Here is a 21,611-nt window from a genome sequence, read left to right on the forward strand (position 1 = left end):
GGTTATCAAAATAAAACCACACATTATTCTTTTTCAATTGTAATATTCCCCCTTTCATTTTCAAAAATAAGTAAGTGGAAAAATGATCCATTTTTTTTAAAACTATAACTTCTTTGAAAATAAGTGTAGCCTTTCAAGATTAGTTGAACGCGAACCAACACTAATCTTGTAGTAATATTTTCTAGTTCTTTTCCTTGTTCACGTTTCCTTTTCATCTTGCAAGTTCACATTCGAATAAAAACATAAATAATGTAAAAAGGTTACCTCAATAATGGAAATTCAAACTAGGAAACCAATCACATGAAAATCTCAGTTACCTCCGCTTTTAGCTCAAAATAAGTCTATAAACAAATTTGTCATCCATCAAAGTCCAACATATTTGAAACTCACAATAGTATTTTAGCTAGAACAGATTGAGTCTGAACTTGTGTATACATCATGGCGGCTAGGGTTTGGGCTTGCCTTTGAACCAAAAGATAAAACATAGTTTGTCTGCCCTATTCCTTTCAAAGATCTTCAAAATACTTTGGAAAGTATAATAGTCATTTGAAATCCAGATAAACAAGACACAAATACATTTTAACTGCATAAAAATGCCACATCACCAATTTCATGTGAGGTAATTTTTTTTGGTAGAAAGGACACAAAATGTTTACTTTGCATGAGAGTCTAAGTTTCCTTTTTGCCCGATATAAAATAGTTTATCAAAACACATTATCACTTCAAGTCTGGATATTAAACCATGTGAATGATCGATAAAAATGATTTGCCAATTTTAATAGTAAAATATGCATTCCAACTCAGACTTGTAGTTAACTGCCATGTGTTCAATGCTGCAAAGTACCATATAAAGAGTGGAGCCTGCAAAGTATAACCACAATTAAACGATTCAGTTTTTCAAGACATATATATATGATGAGATAATGTAAACCATTAGTGACGAAAGGACCAATTAATATATGTATATATGGCAACGTCCCAAATATTAATTTGAATTTTCAAGTCAAATGTGAATGTGCTAAGTATTATTTCAAATTCAAAGCACCTAAATATGAAATGTCAACTGTATATGCCTGAACGAAATCAACAAAGATCATGCTTAAATTTCATCAAGATCAAAATAAAATATATATCACCTAAAAGAATAATGCAACCTTGTGAATGAATATGCCTCATGTCTACAGAGGAAGCTAAGAGATCAGTACCAAAAAACCTGGATAAAAACCAACATCAAAATACAAAATACTGAACAATATACTTAATACCAAAACTGAGTTTTCCAAATAAATCACCAAGATGCCAAGCCAACCCATCTATTTTGACATCAAGGAAAAATCATAAACAAGAAGTCAACAAAGACTTGTGGAGGTCGCATGGAAACAAAGTCCTAGGATGTAGAGGAAGACAGTGAGATTGATGGAGATCACCTAGGCTGGAGGACATTTTCCCTTTTTGTTGTTCAGTCCCTATTTTTTCCTACCTTGATGGTGTCGGGTGCTAGCTTTTGCCCCCTCTTGCTCACTTGGTCTTTAGTTTGTGTTTCTCTTGAGGGTCGTTCTCGAGGTGTTGATATTTTTGGGCCATTTGTTTTTGGTGAAATGTTTTGCTTTCTTGTCACACTCCTTTTGGGCTCTTTTTTGAGGTATAGTGTGGGCTAAAGGCTTTGTGATCCATTTTTGTGCAGGGTCTTGGGGGTTGTACCCCTCTTGTAGCACGAGATTGGATTTTTTCATGTATTGATCTTTAGTGGCTTCTTTTGTTGTTGGAGGTTTGTTCCTATCATTGAGGTGGTTGTATAGTGGCTCATTTGTTCTTTGTCTCCCCTGGTGTTTTTTTGAGATTTATGCTTATGTGAGAGAGGTTTTTAGGCTAGGGGTATTTTTTTAAACTCTTGGGTTTGAGATTTTTGTGTTGATGGGGTCTTCTTTTCATTTCTTTCACATTTCAATTCTTTGGTCAACCTTTATTGGGGTTTCAGTTGTCCTTCTACTTTTTCTGTATGCGGCCTTGACCTTTTTTCTTCAGTTTTAACTTCCTTGGTTTTCTTTAGTCTTTCCTATGGAGATGGTTGTGGTTGGAAATGACAAGAGGGGTTATGGTTGGGTTGATGATGCCTTGTTTCTTGGCTCCAAGGGAGCTATTGATGCCCTCTCTTTTCAATTCCTTCCTTTCTCTCCTATTAAGTTGAAGTTCTTGATGGGTAAGGTTGGCTTTGTGTTTTTTTTGGGACCAACACTTTAATGCACATTATGTGGTAGGATTGATGATGATTTTGAAGATTATGAAAATATATTATAACCAGTGTGTGGCTTTTGATTTGGCCATTTCCTTTTTACATTTTTCTTTGATTGGGTTTACCCCTCCACTGTACTCTATAAATAATATCATTTTCTTTCTTTGCTTATAATTTTTTGATGGTATAAAGAACTGGTAATAATGGTTTAAAGTGTTGATGGAAGGATTTCTAGTAAAAATCTTATTATAAGGATATATGGCCCCAATTTGAGTTCTTGCATTAAATGAATCCACGTTTAATATTGGTGAGGTAACATTGACATCATTAGATTTCTTGATTGATGAATAGCAAAGAACTTGATATCTTAGATTGGTGCAAAAGTGTTCTACTTCTAAAACTCCTTGCTTATGTAGGCCTAATCCTTTTCCTTTACATTCTATGATTTTATAGATTTTATTTGCAATAAGGTATTTGTTATTTTAGAAGCAAGATAATGAACCATTGTGTGGTTAAAATAATGAATGTTTTGTATCTTATCTTCTACTTAAATAAAGTATACTTTAACAGAGGTGGACAATCTTAGTTGATGAGTAGATGCGTTAGATGTGGACAAGCACATAATATTAAATTTGTTTATTAATGGTAGGATCTTGCTCAAATATCATATCATCTTATATTTTATGACCATAGATATGATCTTCATCAAAATATTAGACTAGGTTGATTGTCATGATCACAAATAGGATCCTGAATTTTTTTTATCTTGTTTCATATTGCTTTGGAATTTTGTCTTGGCATAGATCCAATGGTTCATAAAATGGGATATGAGCTTGGATAGGGATAGGATATTATTGAATGGACTTACAATTTTGGCAATGTAATAATATATTATGTACAAGAAGCTCTTGAGTGAAATTAATAGGTGATGGAGTGCATGATGGTGAGAGATGTTTTGATTGTGTCAGATTAGTGTTGTGAAGGGAGGGAATATTATTTTTTGTACAATGGAGCTTAAGATCCTTTCTTATTAGTCCTAAAAGGAAATCCCAAAAGGTGAATTCATTGGATAGAATTTTCGATTGAGACAAATTAAATATCAATAATATAGATGAATGAAGGATTGTGATAGGATATGAAGGCTACAAGGATATCTCAATTTTGTGACTAGGATAAGGATTTTAGATATGTATGGGTGATAGGGATTAGGGATATGGTTTGGCTTTAAAGAAGCCTTTGGGTGAAGGATTCTTCTCCCTTGTAAAAGGAAAAAGGATAGAGGACAACCAATAAGTAGTTATTTGAATAATAGTTAGAGTTAATATTTTCTTCAATTATTAAGTTATACCCAACGAAGTCATCCTTACCTTTTCTTAATGCATAGTCTAGGAATTTTTATAAGGGAACATCAATGGATAAGTATTAAGGATTGATAGGGGACTTTATGCTAGTTGGATAATATATTAGAGATGGGGATGAGGATTTGAGAGATGAATTAGAGATGGGGAATTGAGATATGGATTAAGGTTTTGGATTGAATAGTGATTTATCTTGTAAAGGTTGTGATAAGGATGACCAATATATTGTTGGCTTGATGATGATTCTAATGAATTCATCATATGATGTCATTGATGAAACACATTCACACACATATGTTCATATTGTTTACCGGTGTAACTTCATAGTTGTTTACACTTTAATCGGTATACTAGAGGTTTATATCTAACCGGTACTTCGTAACAATCAGTATATGCATGGTGATAGGCAATGGTTATACATAAATCAACATCAACAAGGAGTATCAAGGCCAGCGAAGATTATCACTGGAGTATCAAGGATAACGATTTATATGTTTAACTCCAACTGGTATTGATTGTTCCAACCAATATTTGCTGACTGTGTGATAAGTTATCACAAGTTGTGATGAGTTATCCTCGCCGACAAGACTTGGCGGTATTTTTGTGATGAGTTATTATCACTTGACAAGATACACTGCACCTAGGTAATCATGTTATGATTTCTTGAGGCCGACATGAAATGTAAATGTCTATTTATTGACATCACAATTAGTTATTTTTAAATCAGCGAAAGTGATATGTTATGTGTGAAGGTAGAAAGAGGAGTTAAGTGCATAGAACAGAATCTATACAAACAAGTTTTGCTATCACTAGATCACATCACCTGTTGTTTTCTAACCACTACAACAGTCAAATCCCTTAACCAAGTAAACTCTAACAAGCTTCATTGTTCAAATCCTCTAACCAGGTGATCCATTAGTTTGGATTTAGAAATCCTACACTGAGGTTACTCATTACACGGTACTACGTTTTACTGGGTATAGATTTTAACTAAGCTTTGGGATCTTTAAAAGGATTCACTCCTAGCAGAGCATTTTTGTAGACCCTAACTGGTCAGTTATCTATTAGTGTAGATAGTTAACTTGTGAGTACCATCTCATCGTGGTTTTTACCTATTGGGGTTTTCCACGTATAAGCACTTGTTTTATGGTGGATTTTTTACTTATTCTGGATGTTGTTATATAATTTATGATTGCATGCATATTGTTTAACAAACTTGTTAAGTTTATCTACCGGTCAGTGTTTATAGTAGTACTATTTTGGGCGTCACTGATTCACTCCCCTCTCTCATTGTTTTACAAGTCCATCAATTGGTATCAGAGCCAAACTTCCTTAAAGGATAATCACTTGGAAGGAAACCCTAAAGCCATAGGGGATATGAGCTACTTTGAGATGGCTAGAGAGCTTGAGTCTAGTAGAAATGAGCTTGAAACCCTAAGGGTCAAACTGAAAGCTTTTCAAGTAAAAAGGAGAGAGCTAACTAAAAAACTATTAGAAATATTTGATAATCATTCTTTAGATGAGGCCAATATTCATGCTTTAACTAAGGAAGTTGAAAAACTAAACAATGAAATGATTAATCTAAGGAGAGAGCTAGAAGGTCTTACTATCCACATGAGTCAGGAACTGTAAGCCAGAAGAGCTGTTGAAGATCTTATCAAGGAAAGAAATCATGGGATTGCCAAGCTCAATCAAGAGAATGCTACCTTTCCCGAGAATTTGAATGGAAAAAGAGAAGAAAAAGAGAACCTACTACTAGATCTTGAATTAACATCATCTCTGAGAGAGGACCTGTCAAAATATAATGAAGTTCTCACCAGAGAGCTTACTGAAGAAATAAGAAATTAGAGAAGTTAAACATAAGTTCCATCTTGCTAGAAGAACAACTTCAACCATAAAGAATGAAGGGTGATACCTCTGGACTTGGTTTTCACACATTTGAAAAAAGGTGAATCCTCTTGTATCAAGAGAAACACTCTTAATAATAAATCTTCTCCTAAGGTCAAGAAACCTACCAGTAACAAGGTCTTTAAACCTGTTTGTTTTGTTTTCCATAAACTTGGTCACACTACAAATGTTTGTAGAGACAAACCTAACATAAATGCAAGCTACAATACTAATGCTAGGTATGAGTCCAAGAAATTTGAAGGTCATTGCTTCACATGTAGAATGCATGGACATAGATCAGTTGAGTGCAGATATGGAGAAAATAATCCTGTACTACATATACATCCAAGACGAAATGGCAACTGGATGAGAAATTTTGATAACCAAGTCAACATGAACTGGCAAAGACCATACGACAACTGGTTTAGTTAATTTGAGATGGAAAAGGTAACAAATATCATTTGCACCATCTGTAATAACTTTGGTCATGTGGCTATGAATCACAGAAGAAGAACAGAGAGAAGTAATGTAGGACCTTGGAAATCATCTAGTATGGCCTTCTATCACTGTAACAAACCGGGGCACTTGGCAAAACTCTGTAGATCCATAAACAGCAAATCGGTCAATCCTTTTAAAAATCTGAAAGGAAAGTAGAAAGTTAATATTGAAGAAACCAGAGAAGAAATGAATCGGATATGAAAGAAAAAGAGTGATGACTCACCTAGAGAAGAAACCGTTCCTTCACCAAATGTGGAAAATCCTGCACCGGTGAATTAAGCCCTTTTAATATGGCTAAGGGGAACTTAACGATAAATCTACCTCATGACTCCTGAAAATGAATGAGTGGTAAGAGAATTTGTATGCATGAAATTTTGATAACTTTTTGTTAATCGGTTATCAACCAGTTTTACATCTATGTATCTTTAAGAAGTGAAATTAGGGTTTGCAACCCTAACGGGCGAGCATTTAATACAGTAGGTAAAAAGGATAAAAATGGGTTTTCACTTTGTTATTTTACCCTAATGCTTTCGAGAAAGAAATTTTGAGTGCTTGTAGAGCTAAGAAAAAATTGTTGGTTGATATTTGTCGAAGCTACATTGCGATTTGTGTAATCAAGCTGATTTGAAGGTTGCAAAATACTAAACTGGTGTGCACTTGGGCATTCAACCAGTAAATGAGGCAGCATGCGAGAAATAATTTATTTATTTGAATAATCTTGCTTCGAATCTAGTGTATTTGAAATGGCATTGTCTTCTAAACCTGTAGAGAGATTAATGATTACATATGAACCTATGGAAGTTGTTGAAGTGGAAAAAATTGTGTCGTATAATGCATTGTCACTAGTTCCTAGTGGTGTTATAGAGGTGTCTTATAATGCTTTGATTGCAAGATTGAGGATCTAGGATCATTATCTATTTACACTCAGTTAAAATCCCTTTGCAATGAGAATAGGAAGATTCAATTAGAATATATTAGGGTTTATGAAAAAGATTTTCATAACGCTGCTTACTTGCTTGAAGATTTTGAAGAACACATCTAAATTATTTTGAGTTGAGTTCATGGGGAGAACATGTATTTGGAAAGGACTCATAGTATAACCAAGGAATACATTCAGGTTGTAATTGGTTTTTGCTCAACAGACGAAGTACTTGTGCTGAGGCGTATTTCAAAAAAGACAGTATACACTCTAACCGGATCAACATCTGACAAGCATGCTTTTTCTGTCAATAACATCAGGGACCCAGTAATAAATTGGCAGCTATGGTTATAGGCTATAGGGTATTTTATTCTAGCAAATTAAACAGCGTTCCATCAACAGCGGTGCATACTGCTTACAAGATGATAGATGAAAATGGTAATTATGACCTATGTGACACCATAAGGAGCCAATTAATGTTAAATCTTCAGTCTATCAAGAAGGACAATAGTCTAAAGTTCAAATTTGGACAATAACTGATCTTTCTATTCTTTTATTTTCAAAATTTCCTATTGGGAATAGGTGATCTTGAGTGGTCTAAGGATCTACCGATATCTTCCTAGCTCAAGAACAATATTAAGGTTGTGAAGAACACCTTTTCTACTGCAATGAACAAATACTTCAATGGGTTTCAGAAGAAAATGAGCATGAGATTAAGATTGCCTAAGGATGTGGTAAAATAATTTTCCAAGGACATTGTTTTCACAGTTACCACTGATTTTTGTTTGATGGAGGTAATTGAACCTAGAGAAGAAGAAATGTAAGATTTAACTATGACTTACTTATTAGTTATGCTAATAACCTGTTAGCATCTCCAAAGGATAAAGAGAGGGCAAAACAAGATATTGTTGAAGTCTAGACTGCACAAGCTGAAATCACTATTGCTCCTATCACAAGTGGTAAAGGTAAGAAAAAGAAGGCTGAGCAAGCACCTCTGGTGATGAAGAATACAAGGGTGACACAGAGTGTCCAAACCAAAAAGGAACCGGCACCCAACTTTTATGCTAAGAAGGACAATGCATCAAAGAAAAGAGGTCAAAAACTAATTCTCCAAGAAGAATCTAAAGGCACTAACATTGAGGACGAACCCAAAAAGATGAAAGCAATCGACAGAGTAGCTAAGAAAGTGAAGGAAGTGACAAAGGTAGGTGTGCCTTTTGATATCTCAACTTAGAAGCTTGAGACCCACTTTGAAAGAACGGTGAAAACATTAGGGAGAAACAGATTTGACAATGTCAGAGATCATTTTGATTCTTTCACTGTAGAAGAAAAGGAGCAAATCATTCAGCAGGTAATCAATCATTTATGCCATTACAATACATTACCACATTAGCTTGAAAAAGACATCTCTAATTCCTTGTATACTATTCTTTTTAATAAATGGGAGGAAGCTATAAAGAAAGAAAATGGAATCATAGATGATGTACTTGTGGAATATTTTCCTAAATTATCCAAGGACGAGTTGAATGTGCTGGTTGATAAGTATAAAGTTCATTTTCCTTATAGAAGATGATCATTGAAAAGTGCAAACTATTGAGACTGAGACTCATCAGATTGCTCAAAGTATCAAACACTCTGAAGATCTTATACCATCTGATAAGGATGAACAAGATACTATTGATAGACCTGAAATGGATGAAGAAGAAATTATGCAAGATGATGTTGTCTATCCTATCAAGAAGAAGGATGACACTATTATTCAAGTTGTTGATGATATTCAGGATTCAATTGATCTATGTGTAGACATCATTGCACTAGATATGGAGCCACCTAAAATCACTAACTTATAGGCTACTTTAGTTGAGAAACTAACAACTCATCCAAAAGTAGACATTCCACTAGCAATAGAGCAACTTGAGAAACCCCGATCTCCCCCAGTTTCAGAGGATACTCAGAAGGAATCTATTAAAAATGTTGACACACAAATTTCTGAATAGGGAACAAAGAAAGGCTAAGAGAAAGCAATTGTTAAGGTAAAATCTTCTGAACTGGCAAAAACTTTAGTCTTACAACAAATTGATGAAGATGATGATGACTCATTAGGCATCTCAGGGGCTATAAATGTTGATAATATGAGTGCATCCGAAATGATGAAGATTGCAACTATCATGAAATCTATAGCACATAAGAAGAGACTTAAAGAGCAAAGAATGTAAGCTCAAACAATTCAGAATGCAGTAGATATTCTATCTAGTCTACTACCGGAAACTTCTACAGGACATCTGAGAACCCCTATTAGCAAACTTGGTCAATTAGTTGCTGATGCATCTGACCAAATCAAGTCACTTGAAGAAGCAACACAAACTTATGCTGAAAAAAGTTACAAGAAGAAGTATGGAGAGCAACTTATAAAAGAAATTGATTCAAGGAAACTTGGTCTAACTTTTAACAAAGATTTATTGAGAAAAGCTATTGAAACAGGAGGAAAATAGCTTGCTTCTACTTCTAATGTTTCATTCTTTTATTTTGATATCACTAAAAAACAAATTGAAGTAGAGAAAGAGCTAGAAACGATATGTAATGCATATGTCCCACTTCAGGACTCTATTTTTTTTTTAACAAATCTGTGGATGATTTGCACAACAGGTTGGATACCTATGATCTTGAGAAAGAAAAAAGACTCCGGTCACTAAAGGAATTGAAGAGTCTACTCACATCCCAAGTGGATATACTACAAAGAGCCTACACAAATGCAAAAGCTATCTTAGCAACTCTAGAAACATAAATATTGGATTCCATGGAAGAGTTCAATACATAGAATATGTCTACGCTTGAGTACACTCAGAATGTGCAGGAAACATGAATAAATGCCCTATCATAAGAAGAAATTCAATGTTATTTTCATGAGACTTGTGTATGCATGATCCCTAATTCAGTTTTTAAGTTTTTGTAAAACATTGTGATACAAACTTTTCTATATATATATATATTTCTTTTCAATTTGTCATTGTTGTCAAAGGGGGAGTAGAAATATATGTATGTGTGTTCTTAAAATTTTATATGATGTATGTATTAAAGGGGAGCACATGTATATGTGCAAAAAAAAATTTAAGCACACTTAGCGGTATTACTGTAAAATTTTCTAAGTGTTGCCATCAATGCCAAAGGGGAAGATTGTTGTCTTGATGATGATTGTAATGAATTCATCAGATGTTATCATTGATGAAACACATACACACACATATGTTCATATTGTCTACCGGTGTAACTTCATAGTTGTTTACACTTCAACTAGTATGCTAGAGGTTTATATCTAACTGGTACTTGGTAACAACTAGTATATGCATGGTGGTAGCCAATGGTTATACATAACTCGACATCAACAAGGAGTATCAAGGCCAACAAAGATTATCACAAGAGTATCAAGGATAACGGTTTATATGTTTAACTCCAACTGGTATTGATTGTTCCAACTGGTATTTGCTGATTGTGTGATGAGTTATCACAAGTCGTGATGAGTTATTCTCACTGACAAGATTTGGCGGTATTTTTGTGATGAATTATTATCATTTGACTAGATACACTACACCTAGGTAATTGTGTTCTGATTTCTTGAGGCTAACATGAAATCTAAATGTCTATTTATTGACATCACAATTAGTTATTTTTAAATCAGTGAAAGTGATATGTTATGTGTGAAGGCAGAAGTGTTTAGTCACAAAGTATGTTGGTAAAGAGGAGTTAAGTGCGTAGAACAGAATCTATACAAGCAATTTTTGCTATCACTAGATCACATCACCTGTTGTTTTCTAACCACTGCAACAGTCAAATCCCCTAACCAAGTAAACTCTAACAAGCTTCATTGTTCAAATCCTCTAACCAGGTGATCCATTAGTTTGGATTTAAAAATCTTCCACCAAGATTACTCCTTACAGGGTACTACCAGTTATTGGGTATAGCTTGTAACTAAGCTTTGGGATCTTTAATAGCATTCGCTCCTAGCAAAGCATTTTTGTACACCCTAACCAGTCTATTATCTATTACTGCAGATAGTTAACTTGTGAGTACCATCTCACCATGGTTTTTACCTATTTGGGTTTTCCACGTATAAACACTTGTGTTATGGCGGATGTTTTACTTATTGTGGATGTTGTTATATCATTTCTGAATGCATGCATATTCTTTAACAAACTTGTTAATTTTATCTATCGGTCAGTGTTTAAAGTAGTACTATTTTTGGTGTCACTGATTAACCCCCCCCCTCTCAGTGCTTTACAAGTCCATCATATACATGCATTAGGATTAAGGGTATAACTTAACTTGTGCTAGCTAGTTCTTCGTATTTAGGATCAATAAATGGGTTATTAATGCTTCTAGGTTTTTGGTATTGGAGATAAACTGATGGGTGACAACCTTATTGGTTTTTGAAATTTATGATAATGGTTGTGTTCATATCATATGAATTGGTTGATTTCTACTTGCTTCTTCTTTATTTCATTGATAAAAGTGCTTAGATGAGCAATGCCATTATAATTAGATTATTCTCTATATGATTAACATTTTGAAGATGCAATTTATCTTATTATCTAATATTAAATTATTCACATATTACCTTTAATCCTTCATATAAATCACTATATCTTAAATTACATTACATAAAATATATAATTCTTATTTAAAAAATATTTATAAAACCAAATAGATCTTAATATACACAATAATCATATTCAGTACATTACCTCCATCATATCTACCTATGTTGGATCTCAATACAACTAACACATAATCCTTATACTCATTAGCACTTGAGTAAAAAATAAAAAGAAGAGTAACATATTGACCAGATTACTTCAGAAGAAGGATATTGTAGCCTTATATCACCTTTCATAGTTGATGGGTTCCAACAAACTCCCCATAACAAAATTAGACGGTATGGACATTCTTACATGTCACTATAATGCTTCCTGTGGCGACCGACTATGTATTGTGAAAGGGAAGTTCATGCAGTCCTTTGATATTGATTTCCTTGGCTTTTAGACATCTTATTGGACGAAAAACAAATATTGTTGAATGCACGTATAATTCTGAGGACTTCCACTTGTACCCGGATTCCTAGCTCTTCAGTTTTGTTTTTACTTCCATATAGAATAAAAGTCACATTTTTCCTAGCTATGGAAAGATTTGTTTTCACTTCCATATAGAACAAAAACCACGTTCTGTATTTAAGAGCTTTCTATGGGAGGCTTGATGTGTTCATTTTTGTTTCCCCGATCTAAGTTTCTGGTTCAATTTTCAAATTCATGCTAATCTACTGCACAAATTTTGTCTAGTTCTTATAATTAGGGTTAGGGATATGATTGGGATTAGTCTTAGTGATTTTAATTAGGGTTAGGGTTAAAGATTATAATTAGTGATTATAATTAAAATTAGGGTTATGGTTAGGGTTAGAATTATAATTAGGATTAGGGTTAGGGTTTGAGTTAGAATTAGGGTTAGGGTTAGGGTTAGAATAGGGTTAGGATTAGGTTTCCGATTAGATATATAGTTAGGTTTAGGGTCATTAACAAGTTAGGGTCAAGAATAGAGGGAGTCGTAGTATTATAGATAAAATAATAGTTATAATTCATTTTAGTTAATGAATAGGGTTATTATCATAGGATAATGCTTAGGGTAAGGGTTGAGGTTCAATAAGAATCAGTGTGAGGATTAGGGATAAGGTTTAATAAGGATTAGGGTTAGTATTACAACTCAATTAATGTTAGATATGTATTATGATGAGCTAGGATTTAAGGATAAATCATGTTGTTAGGTTTAGGGCTATATAATAAAGCTTGGTTTCAAGGTTATCATTAGGGTTTAATTAGGGTTATGGGTTATGGTAGCATAAAGTTTGGGGATAATCTCAAGGTTAGGGTTATGATTCAGGTTCAAAAAAGGGTTTAGTAATTATGGTTAGGGTAATTTTAGAGGTCAATTAAGGCTATGATTCAATACATTAGGGCTAGGTATAAATTAGGATTAGGGATAGTGTTTAATTATGGTTAGATTAGGGTTCAAGTTGTAGTTAGTGCTTAATTTTAGGGTTATAGTTAAGTTAGCTATGGTTAGGTTTCAATTATTGTACAATTAGGTTATTGGTAGGCTTCAATTAAGTATAGATTAGGGATATTATCAAGGTCAAGGTTTTATTATGATATGGGTTTAATTATAGTTAGGGTTAGTGTTATATTTCAATTTGGGTTAGAATTAGGGTTATGATTCAATTATATTAGGGTTAGGTTTAAATTGTGATTAGAGTTCAATTAGGTTATTTTTTTCAGGTAAAATCCAATTAGGATTATGTTAGAAACCAATACATTTATATTATTTGGTATTAGGTTTTCAGTTAGAGATAAAGTTAGGCTTAGAGATATTATTAAGTTAGGCTTAAGGTTAGGGTTAGGGTTAAGATTCCAGTTAGAGATATTATTAAAGATAAAATCATAATTATGATAAGTTTTTGTTCAAGATTGAGGTTAGGGTTACTAAGTTATCTTTAGGGTTTAGGGTTATGGTTAGGATTATTGGTAGGGTTAGAGTTTACATAATGGTTAGTGTTAGGGTTAGGGATAGGGGTATGGTCAGGGTTAGGGTTTAGGGTTAATATTATGGCTTAATATTATGATGAGGGTTATGGTTAGGGTTAGCATTTTGGTTAGAGTTTATATCAAGGTTAGGGTTAGGGGTGGATTGTGAATAGGTTTTACATCATGACTAGGATTAGGGTGAATATTTTAGTGAGTATTATTGATAGGTTTAGGGTTTACATCACATGTAAGGTTAGGTGTAGGATTATGATAATGATTAGGGTTTAGGGTTAAGGTTAAAATAAATCTTTAAAATTATGATACAAGAATTAAGCTAGTTCATTTTCAAAAAATGAAGCAATGATGCTAATTGTTTGACACGTTAAACAAATTATGTTATATTGGCTTTATGATATTGTAACAAACATTTTTTCATGATTCTATAAATGCACACTAATACTTACAAACCCATTTTCTTGAGAATTTTCTCGGAGAATGGGAAATAAAATATGAATGAAGTTTTCTTAACTCAATTTTTTTTTGTTATGGAGTGAGAAAAAAGAATGGTGAACTTTGGGAACTTAGAAGATAGAATGTTATATGATCTAAAGTCTTGAAAAACTTTCCTAGTATACTCTCTAAGTTCATTGTCAAATATCAAAAGGAAATAATAATTCATGTCTATTCTAAGTATAGATTATCCATGCTTCCATTTACCAAATTCTAAAGTGATGAACTCATTAATTTGAGGATCCTAATATTTTAAAAATTAAAGCACATATTAATTCTATACTTTTTATAAATAACTTTAAGGTAAAATAAATTAACTTTTGTATATTTTATAAATTGTTTCCTTTATATTTTTATAAATAACTTTAAAGTAAAATGAAGTAACAATTTTATGCTAAATAATAATAATAGTAAATAAATATTGTCAAATAGTAATTTGATATGTTTCTTCTTTTATTATTTTTATTCATATAAAATATATTTTTATATATTTTTGAATTGAAGTTAATGTATATTGTGTAGACATTAGCATAAATCAACTAACTTTAAATAGTGTCCTTTTATTGTGAAATTAAATTAAATGCAATTCTATTTTTTAAATGAATCAAAAATTAGTTTTACAATAACTTTAAAAAAGAAATCTAGAAATAAATAGGATCTTTTTAAAATATTGTAGATATTTAAACAACATTTATATTCTATTTTTCTTTTTTGATGCAAATTTCTACCATTTATAAAATTAAATTACATTTTATTTTTAGTTTTTAAAAAATGAATCATCAATTAGTTTTAGAATAAATTTACAACCAAATCTAGATTTAAATGAAAATTTTCTATACTTTTTGAGATATCAACAAAATTTCTATTCTATTTCTAGTCTTTTTGCATGCAAATCATTTCAAATTCTAAAACTAAACTAATTTTAATTTTTTAATTGTCAAATGAATGAACAATTAATTTTAGAAAAAAATAATTTTATAATTGATTTTTAAGATTTGCAATTGTCATTATCTAAATGACAAAATTATAGTTTTCTACAAAATGGAATTGCACTCTGACATATTTTCTAAAACATGACAAATAACATAAGAGAAAGCCAAACAAGACAAGGAGATAAATATCATTATAAAAGGTTTGAAGGAATTTGGATAGAAGGAAAGAACATATATTTTAGCAAGGTATTTTCTCAAGGACAAGTTGAAGTGGATAGGCTATATTCAAACAACAAATAAGATCAAAAAGAAAATAGGAGAAGGAAATGATATGCATGTGAGATTTACTCTAAGAATCTTAGAGGACAAATCTATGGTCCTTAAAAGAAGGGGGATTGTTAGAGGTATTTATATTTACCTAGATGCAAGGAGATGGGCATGGCTGAAAAATGGAATAAATAAAATCAGCGAGCAATGGACACACAAGAAATAGGGACTCGGGGCCCCATGAGATTGGAATTGTAGAGGTCACCCATGGGGAAGAGGACCGGGGTTGGGGCCCATAACAAAGTGGAAGGACATTATTGTTCTTATGGAAATACATGAACATGACAGATGTAGGATCCCAGACATTGAAGGATACATCAAATTTCTGTGTGGAATGAAGAGATTGGGATAGGTAAAGGTTACAAAGGGATCACAATGTTAATAAAATAAACATGGAGTGGTATTGTGAAGTTAGAGAAAGAGGACCTAAATAAATAGTTTATATGCTTGAAAATAACAGATAATGAGGATACAGTTTTGATGGTGGCTTTCTATTTTTCTCCAAAAGGTTCAAAATTCTACAAGAAGAGGAATTTGGATACAAAACCTGCTTATGATCCACTAAAGAAAGATATCTCAACTTTTAGTATTGTAGGTGATATTATCCTAATTGGTGACTTCAATGCTAGGATAGGGAACAATCAATCTATTTATATGATAAACAATGTAGAGTAGGATAAAATCCCCTTATGGCTAGGGGAAAATGAAGATCATCTTTAGAAAATGACTTCACAAGATGGGAATGGGAGTGTATCACACTTTGGAACTGAGTTGTTAGGCCTTTGTAGCTTATATTGGGCATATGTAATGGCATGAAAAATTGGCCGAGATTTAATAGTATCACTTGCAAAACATATAATGGACAAAGTGTGATAGACTGCATAGTATATTCTCAAAGCTTTATTTCCAACTTGGTGGACTTAACCTTTGAAGACTATCTCATAGAGATGATTTTGGTCATATGCCTTTTTTGTATTAAGTTTGGTAAGAACACTAAGGCCTAAAAGAAGAGTAGAATCAACACTCTCATAGGAAGGTGATCACACAAGGTAAAATCCTTATAAATCAAGAAAATTGGGAGCTCTAGAGAAACACTTGTAGTTGGCAAAAAATAGTATAGAAAATAATGGAAACAAGAGGGAAAAAGAGTATGTTCTTAGTAGCATGCCAATATTTTAAATACAAAATATTTTGAAGGTGTGTATGAATTGTAAACCTATTAAGAGGGTATGAAATATCTTTCTAGCTAATCCTTGGTATGGAAAAGAGTGCAAGGATACTAAAAATTCTCTTATATGGAAGGAGTCAAACAAGGAAACAAGTTAATATACAAGAAATTGATAAAATAAAAAAAATATGGAACAATCAATCTATTTATATGATAAACAATGTAGAGTAGGATAAAATCCCCTTATGGCAAGGGGAAAATGAAGATCATCTTTAGAAAATGAGTTCACAAGATGGGAATGGGAGTGTATCACACTTTGTAGCTGAGTTGTTAGGCCTTTGTAGCTTATATTGGGCATATGTAATGGCATGAAAAATTGGCCGAGATTTAATAGTATCACTTGCAAAATATATAATGGACAAAGTGTGATAGACTACATAGTATATTCTCAAAGCTTTATTTCCAACTTGGTGGACTTAACCTTTGAAGACTGTCTCATAGAGATGATTTTGGTCATATGCCTTTTTTGTATTAAGTTTGGTATAAACACTAAGGCCTACAAGAAGAGTAGAATCAACACTCTCACAGGAAGGTCATCACACAAGGTAAAATCCTTATAAATCAAGAAAATCAGGAGCTCTAGAGAAACACTTGTAGTTGGCAAAAAATAGTATAGAAAATAATGGAAACAAGAGGGAAAAAGAGTATGTTCTCAGTAGCATGCCAATATTTTAAATAAAATTTTTTTTGAAGGTGTGTATGCATTGTAAACCTATTAAGAGGGTATGAAATATCTTTCTAGCTAATCCTTGGTATGGAAAAGAGTGCAAGAATACTAAAAAATCTCTTATATGGAAGGAGTCCAACAAGGAAACAAGTTAATATACAAGAAATTGATAAAATAAATAAAAGAAAGATATGTAATTTGAAGATGGAAGGAACTAATTGCCATGGGGAAACGCAATCCTAAATCATTGTGGAGGGAGTTAGAAGAAAAGAAAAAGCAAATAGAAAATAATATCAGAGATGCCTTGTGGATGGATTATGTGAAGCTCCTCTATGAACAAACAAATGAGAAAATAAATCCACCCACAATTGACACTTCAACTAAGGTTTTTTTAGTAATAGACATCAAACAAGGTATAAAGAATTTGGTAAGTGGTAAAACACAAGATATTGATGGTGTGCAGGAAGAATTTTAAAATGGGGAGCTGGCCTCCTAGCTCCACATATCAAGAAGATCTTTAATGAAGTTACCCAAAACATCTTTCTAGTTGAATGGACAACTAGTGTTGTTATTCCTCTCCACAAAAGTGTTGAAATTAATAACCCTTCTAATTACCATAGTATTATGGTGAACCTTCTCTTTGGAAAGCTTTTAGGGAGTATGCTACAATTTAAGATCGATAAATGGGCAAAAAAAAGGGAAAAAGGGCTAGAGAACAGGCTAGTATCTGACCTAAGCACTCTACCATTTCCCATTGCATAACTCTAAGGAATTTCATTGAAAATGTTTGGGACAACCAAGGTGAAGAAGCCTTTTCCTACTTTGTAGATTTCAGAAGAGCTTTTGACACCATACCTAGAGATAAGCTTTGGTATTATAAATTGTGATAGAACTTTAGAATTTCACTCCATCATAAATCTAGATGAATTGAATAAAAAATTTAAATATTTAAAATTCTCGAAAATTATTTTGGTGCTCCATGAACCTAAGAAGACATCCTCAACTCATTTTGTTAATATTATTAAGTTTTAAAATAAAATTTGAAAATTGATGTGTAAAGTGAAACACTCCACAAAGCAAATTAAAAAAAATAAATTAGGGGTTTTAAGAATTAAACCTCTAAATTTTATATTATTTGGTTAAAATGAGATCTATGAATTTGAATTTGAATTTTGAAATATTTCTAAATCAGATTTAAAACAATTAATCCAAATTAGGCAAATCACAAGCTTAATTTTTGGATTAAAATTGGGGTTTTGAAATTAACATCTAAATTTATAAAATTCACTTGGAAATCAAAATTGTAAATGAAAATTTGAATTTTAAATTGCATAAATACTCAGATCTGAGAACATAAATCAAAATTAAAGGTATAAGGCATCACATTCACAAAAATGTTAAGTGGGTGAAAAATCAGGGTTTCCACCACAAGAAGGGTGAAAACCGCTAGTTTTTAGTTATGAACCAATTACATTCAAAAGAGGGTTCGGAATTAATAGATTTAGTCACAAATCAGCATGGATAAGGATTAAAAATAATAATTGGATTCAAAGATTGAATTTGTTTGTCCTCTTTTATAAGATGAATTGCTGAAATTAGGTTGAAGTGCTGAAAGTGAAGGTAAAAATATAGAAACAGTGATCTATAGTCAGGTGATTCAGGCGTGCACCTACATCTCACTCAGAAATATAAGCAAAGTTAGACGTGATCCCTGAAAGGGCTCCTAAAATTTTAGAATCATGGTAAAATTCGCCCTTGTTCTCTGAAATTTTTCGACACCAAAGGGGGATTGATTCGTCTCTGTAAATGATGTCGATTTTGAAGATCACAACTCTGTCCTTGTTTTCTATACAGAATGAAAGGGAAATAGATTGCAAATAGGGGTTTGCCTACGCCAAACCTCGGTTGAGGAATCAACCTTGAATGATATGTTGTAAATACTAAAATAAATAATGAGGGTATATACCTCAAATCTTCAATGACTGAAAATAATGTTTTTCTTTTTGAATGTAATCACATACGATGTATGAAATTTTATGAACATGACAAAATCGTAATCACACACACATGCTTGCACATGAAAGATGTAATGTCGCTCCACAATTGATGAATGAAGAATTGAGCTTTGAAGACCTCTAGAAGTGTTTGATTATGAATGCTTCAATGCTTGAATGCCTTGTGATTATAATTTCTCCCTTCTATTCTTGTATCTGTATATGTATCTCAAAATGATAAGGGAAAGCCTCTTTATATACTTGCTCATCAAAAAATGTTAATTTTTCACCTAGGCCGACATAGGGCTAGGTTTCTTGCGCAAATTTGAAAATGCCCAAACTGTTCAAAGGGGGAGAAAATAGGGAGGACCAAGGTGTTGTTCCCTGGTCCCAATAAGGACCAAGGTGCCACACCTTGGTCCTAACCCATTTTAGGGCTAGTACAAAGTGGTCATGTGGTGTATGAATTGAAAGTAAGACCATATTTGCATGATGTAAGCATAATCAAGTCTTACTTAAGTATTGGGTGATGAACACTAAGGTGAGAGCCCAAAATGTGGACTAAATTGTAAGGGAGTACAATTTAAGACGCTACAAGATCTTAATATACATGATAATCATATTCAGTACATTACCTCCATCATATCTTTCTATGTTGGATCCCAATAGAACTATTAAAATATATAATCCTTATTTAAAAAACATTGATAAATCTAAATAGATCTTAATACACATGATAATCATATTCAGTACATAACCTCCATCATATCTCTCTATGTTGAATCTCAATACAACTAACACATATAATCCTTGTGCTCAATAGCACTTGAGTTAAAAGTCAAAAGAAAAGTAAGATGCTGACGGAATTACTGCTGAAGAAGGATATTGTAGCCTTAGATAATGATATATAGTCCACCTTTCATGGTTGATGGGTTCCAACAAACTCCCCATAACAAAATTAAACTGTTTGGACATTCTTAGAGGTCTTATTCAAATTGCTAAGAGCACTGATCGAGATACTAAAGAGTAAATGCCATGTGAATTGTATGAATCAATGTCACAAGATGTCAATGTCATCAATCCTAAGCACATCCGTTGCTCAAGGAAATTTCAGCCACATAATATAACATAGAAATTTAGTGTACCTAATGCTGAGAAAATTAAGCCGTGGGCTCATAAAATAAGGCGGAGAACGTCATTTGAACCTGGACTGATATTTCCTCTAGGAATTTGAGCAATTTCTTATGATCGAATTACAGGACTGCTGCGTCAGTTACCTTTGTCTCTCTGCCTCGGTTGAGATTTCCTTCTCTCAATAAGCTCTGCGACACTAGATGCAATTTGCTCCAGCAGCTCTCCTTGATCTCTACGATGCACACAATAAATCTCTTATTCAATTTTATATGCACAATATTAATTAGAAAACTTAAAATTTAAAATGAACAAATAATCTCGTAACCTAATAGCATGCGCTACAGATTAATGTTTTAAAACCCACAGCAGACTATGAAATTAGCAAATTTCTCTCCTCCAATTTGAGGTATCAAAAGAAATTGATGGCAAAATGGTACATGCTTTTTTCATAGACTTTAGATTACATCGACTCTTGATTTACTCATTACATCTAAGTGAAAGCATGAATTTCGTTAACTGAAGCAAACAAAGCAATAAATAGTTATACCCTCTAAAAATATAGCCCTTGATATATGAAACCTCATGAAGTGCTTTCCTCCACTCATCAACTGTATCGACCTCAAATTTCCCAGAGTGCTTATGCTTTTGAAAGGCTGGAGCATACACACTATTTTTGTCTTTCATTCGGAGCTCCGAAGGCTCAACTCCACAAAATACAGGTATGATGGGAGCCCCAGTTTTGAGGATCAGATTCAGCTCCTTCAAACACGAAGTCGACTCTGCATAATTCGCAGACATAATGACAATATGTAGAGATGCGGAGTAAATAGCGTCCTCTATTGACTGAGGTATGCTGTTACCAACTTGGATTGATTTCTTGTCAAAGAAGACCTTCAATCCCTTATTCTCAAGATTATGAAAGATTAGGCTTGCTACGGTTTTCTTCACATCTGCACCTCGATGGTTAAGGAATACGTCATAGTATGGTGCAGCGAGGAAAAGAGATTTGGGGTTATTGTAAGCATGCTCATCATTTTCCATGGTAACAGGGCAGGTGAGAGCAAGGCAAAGAGACGGGCAAAACATTATTTGAAGAAGGCACAGAAGAATGGTTATATAGACTAGAGGCTTGTACGTGTACAATGTGAATAGAACCAGGGCCTTATACAGCCAAAATTTGACTTTTGTAAATAGAACCAGGGCCTAATACAGCCACTCTAAAATTTGACTTTTGAAAATTTGATTGCTATACAATGTATTTTGTCTCAAAGTCAAACACATAATTCAGGTTTTTACTTTATTTTATAGTGTTTTCATTTAGGGTTTTTTTTAAATTTAATTAGGCTTTTTATTGCTTC

At 32.9% G+C, this 21,611-nt stretch overlaps 1 protein-coding gene across 1 annotated transcript; it reads right to left on the reverse strand.

The window, feature by feature from the left end:
* Positions 1-775: 775 nt before the first annotated feature.
* On the reverse strand, positions 776-21,294 carry LOC131858176 (TMV resistance protein N-like). The gene is made up of 3 exons (XM_059211289.1): positions 20,801-21,294; positions 20,397-20,485; positions 776-861 (listed from the first exon to the last, which is right to left on the reverse strand). Exons 1-3 carry the CDS (start codon positions 21,292-21,294, stop codon positions 776-778), a joined length of 669 nt encoding a protein of 222 aa, XP_059067272.1.
* Positions 21,295-21,611: the final 317 nt, after the last annotated feature.

This window comes from Cryptomeria japonica, chromosome 1 (genome assembly GCF_030272615.1).
Source record: "Cryptomeria japonica chromosome 1, Sugi_1.0, whole genome shotgun sequence".
Taxonomy (NCBI): domain Eukaryota; kingdom Viridiplantae; phylum Streptophyta; class Pinopsida; order Cupressales; family Cupressaceae; genus Cryptomeria; species Cryptomeria japonica.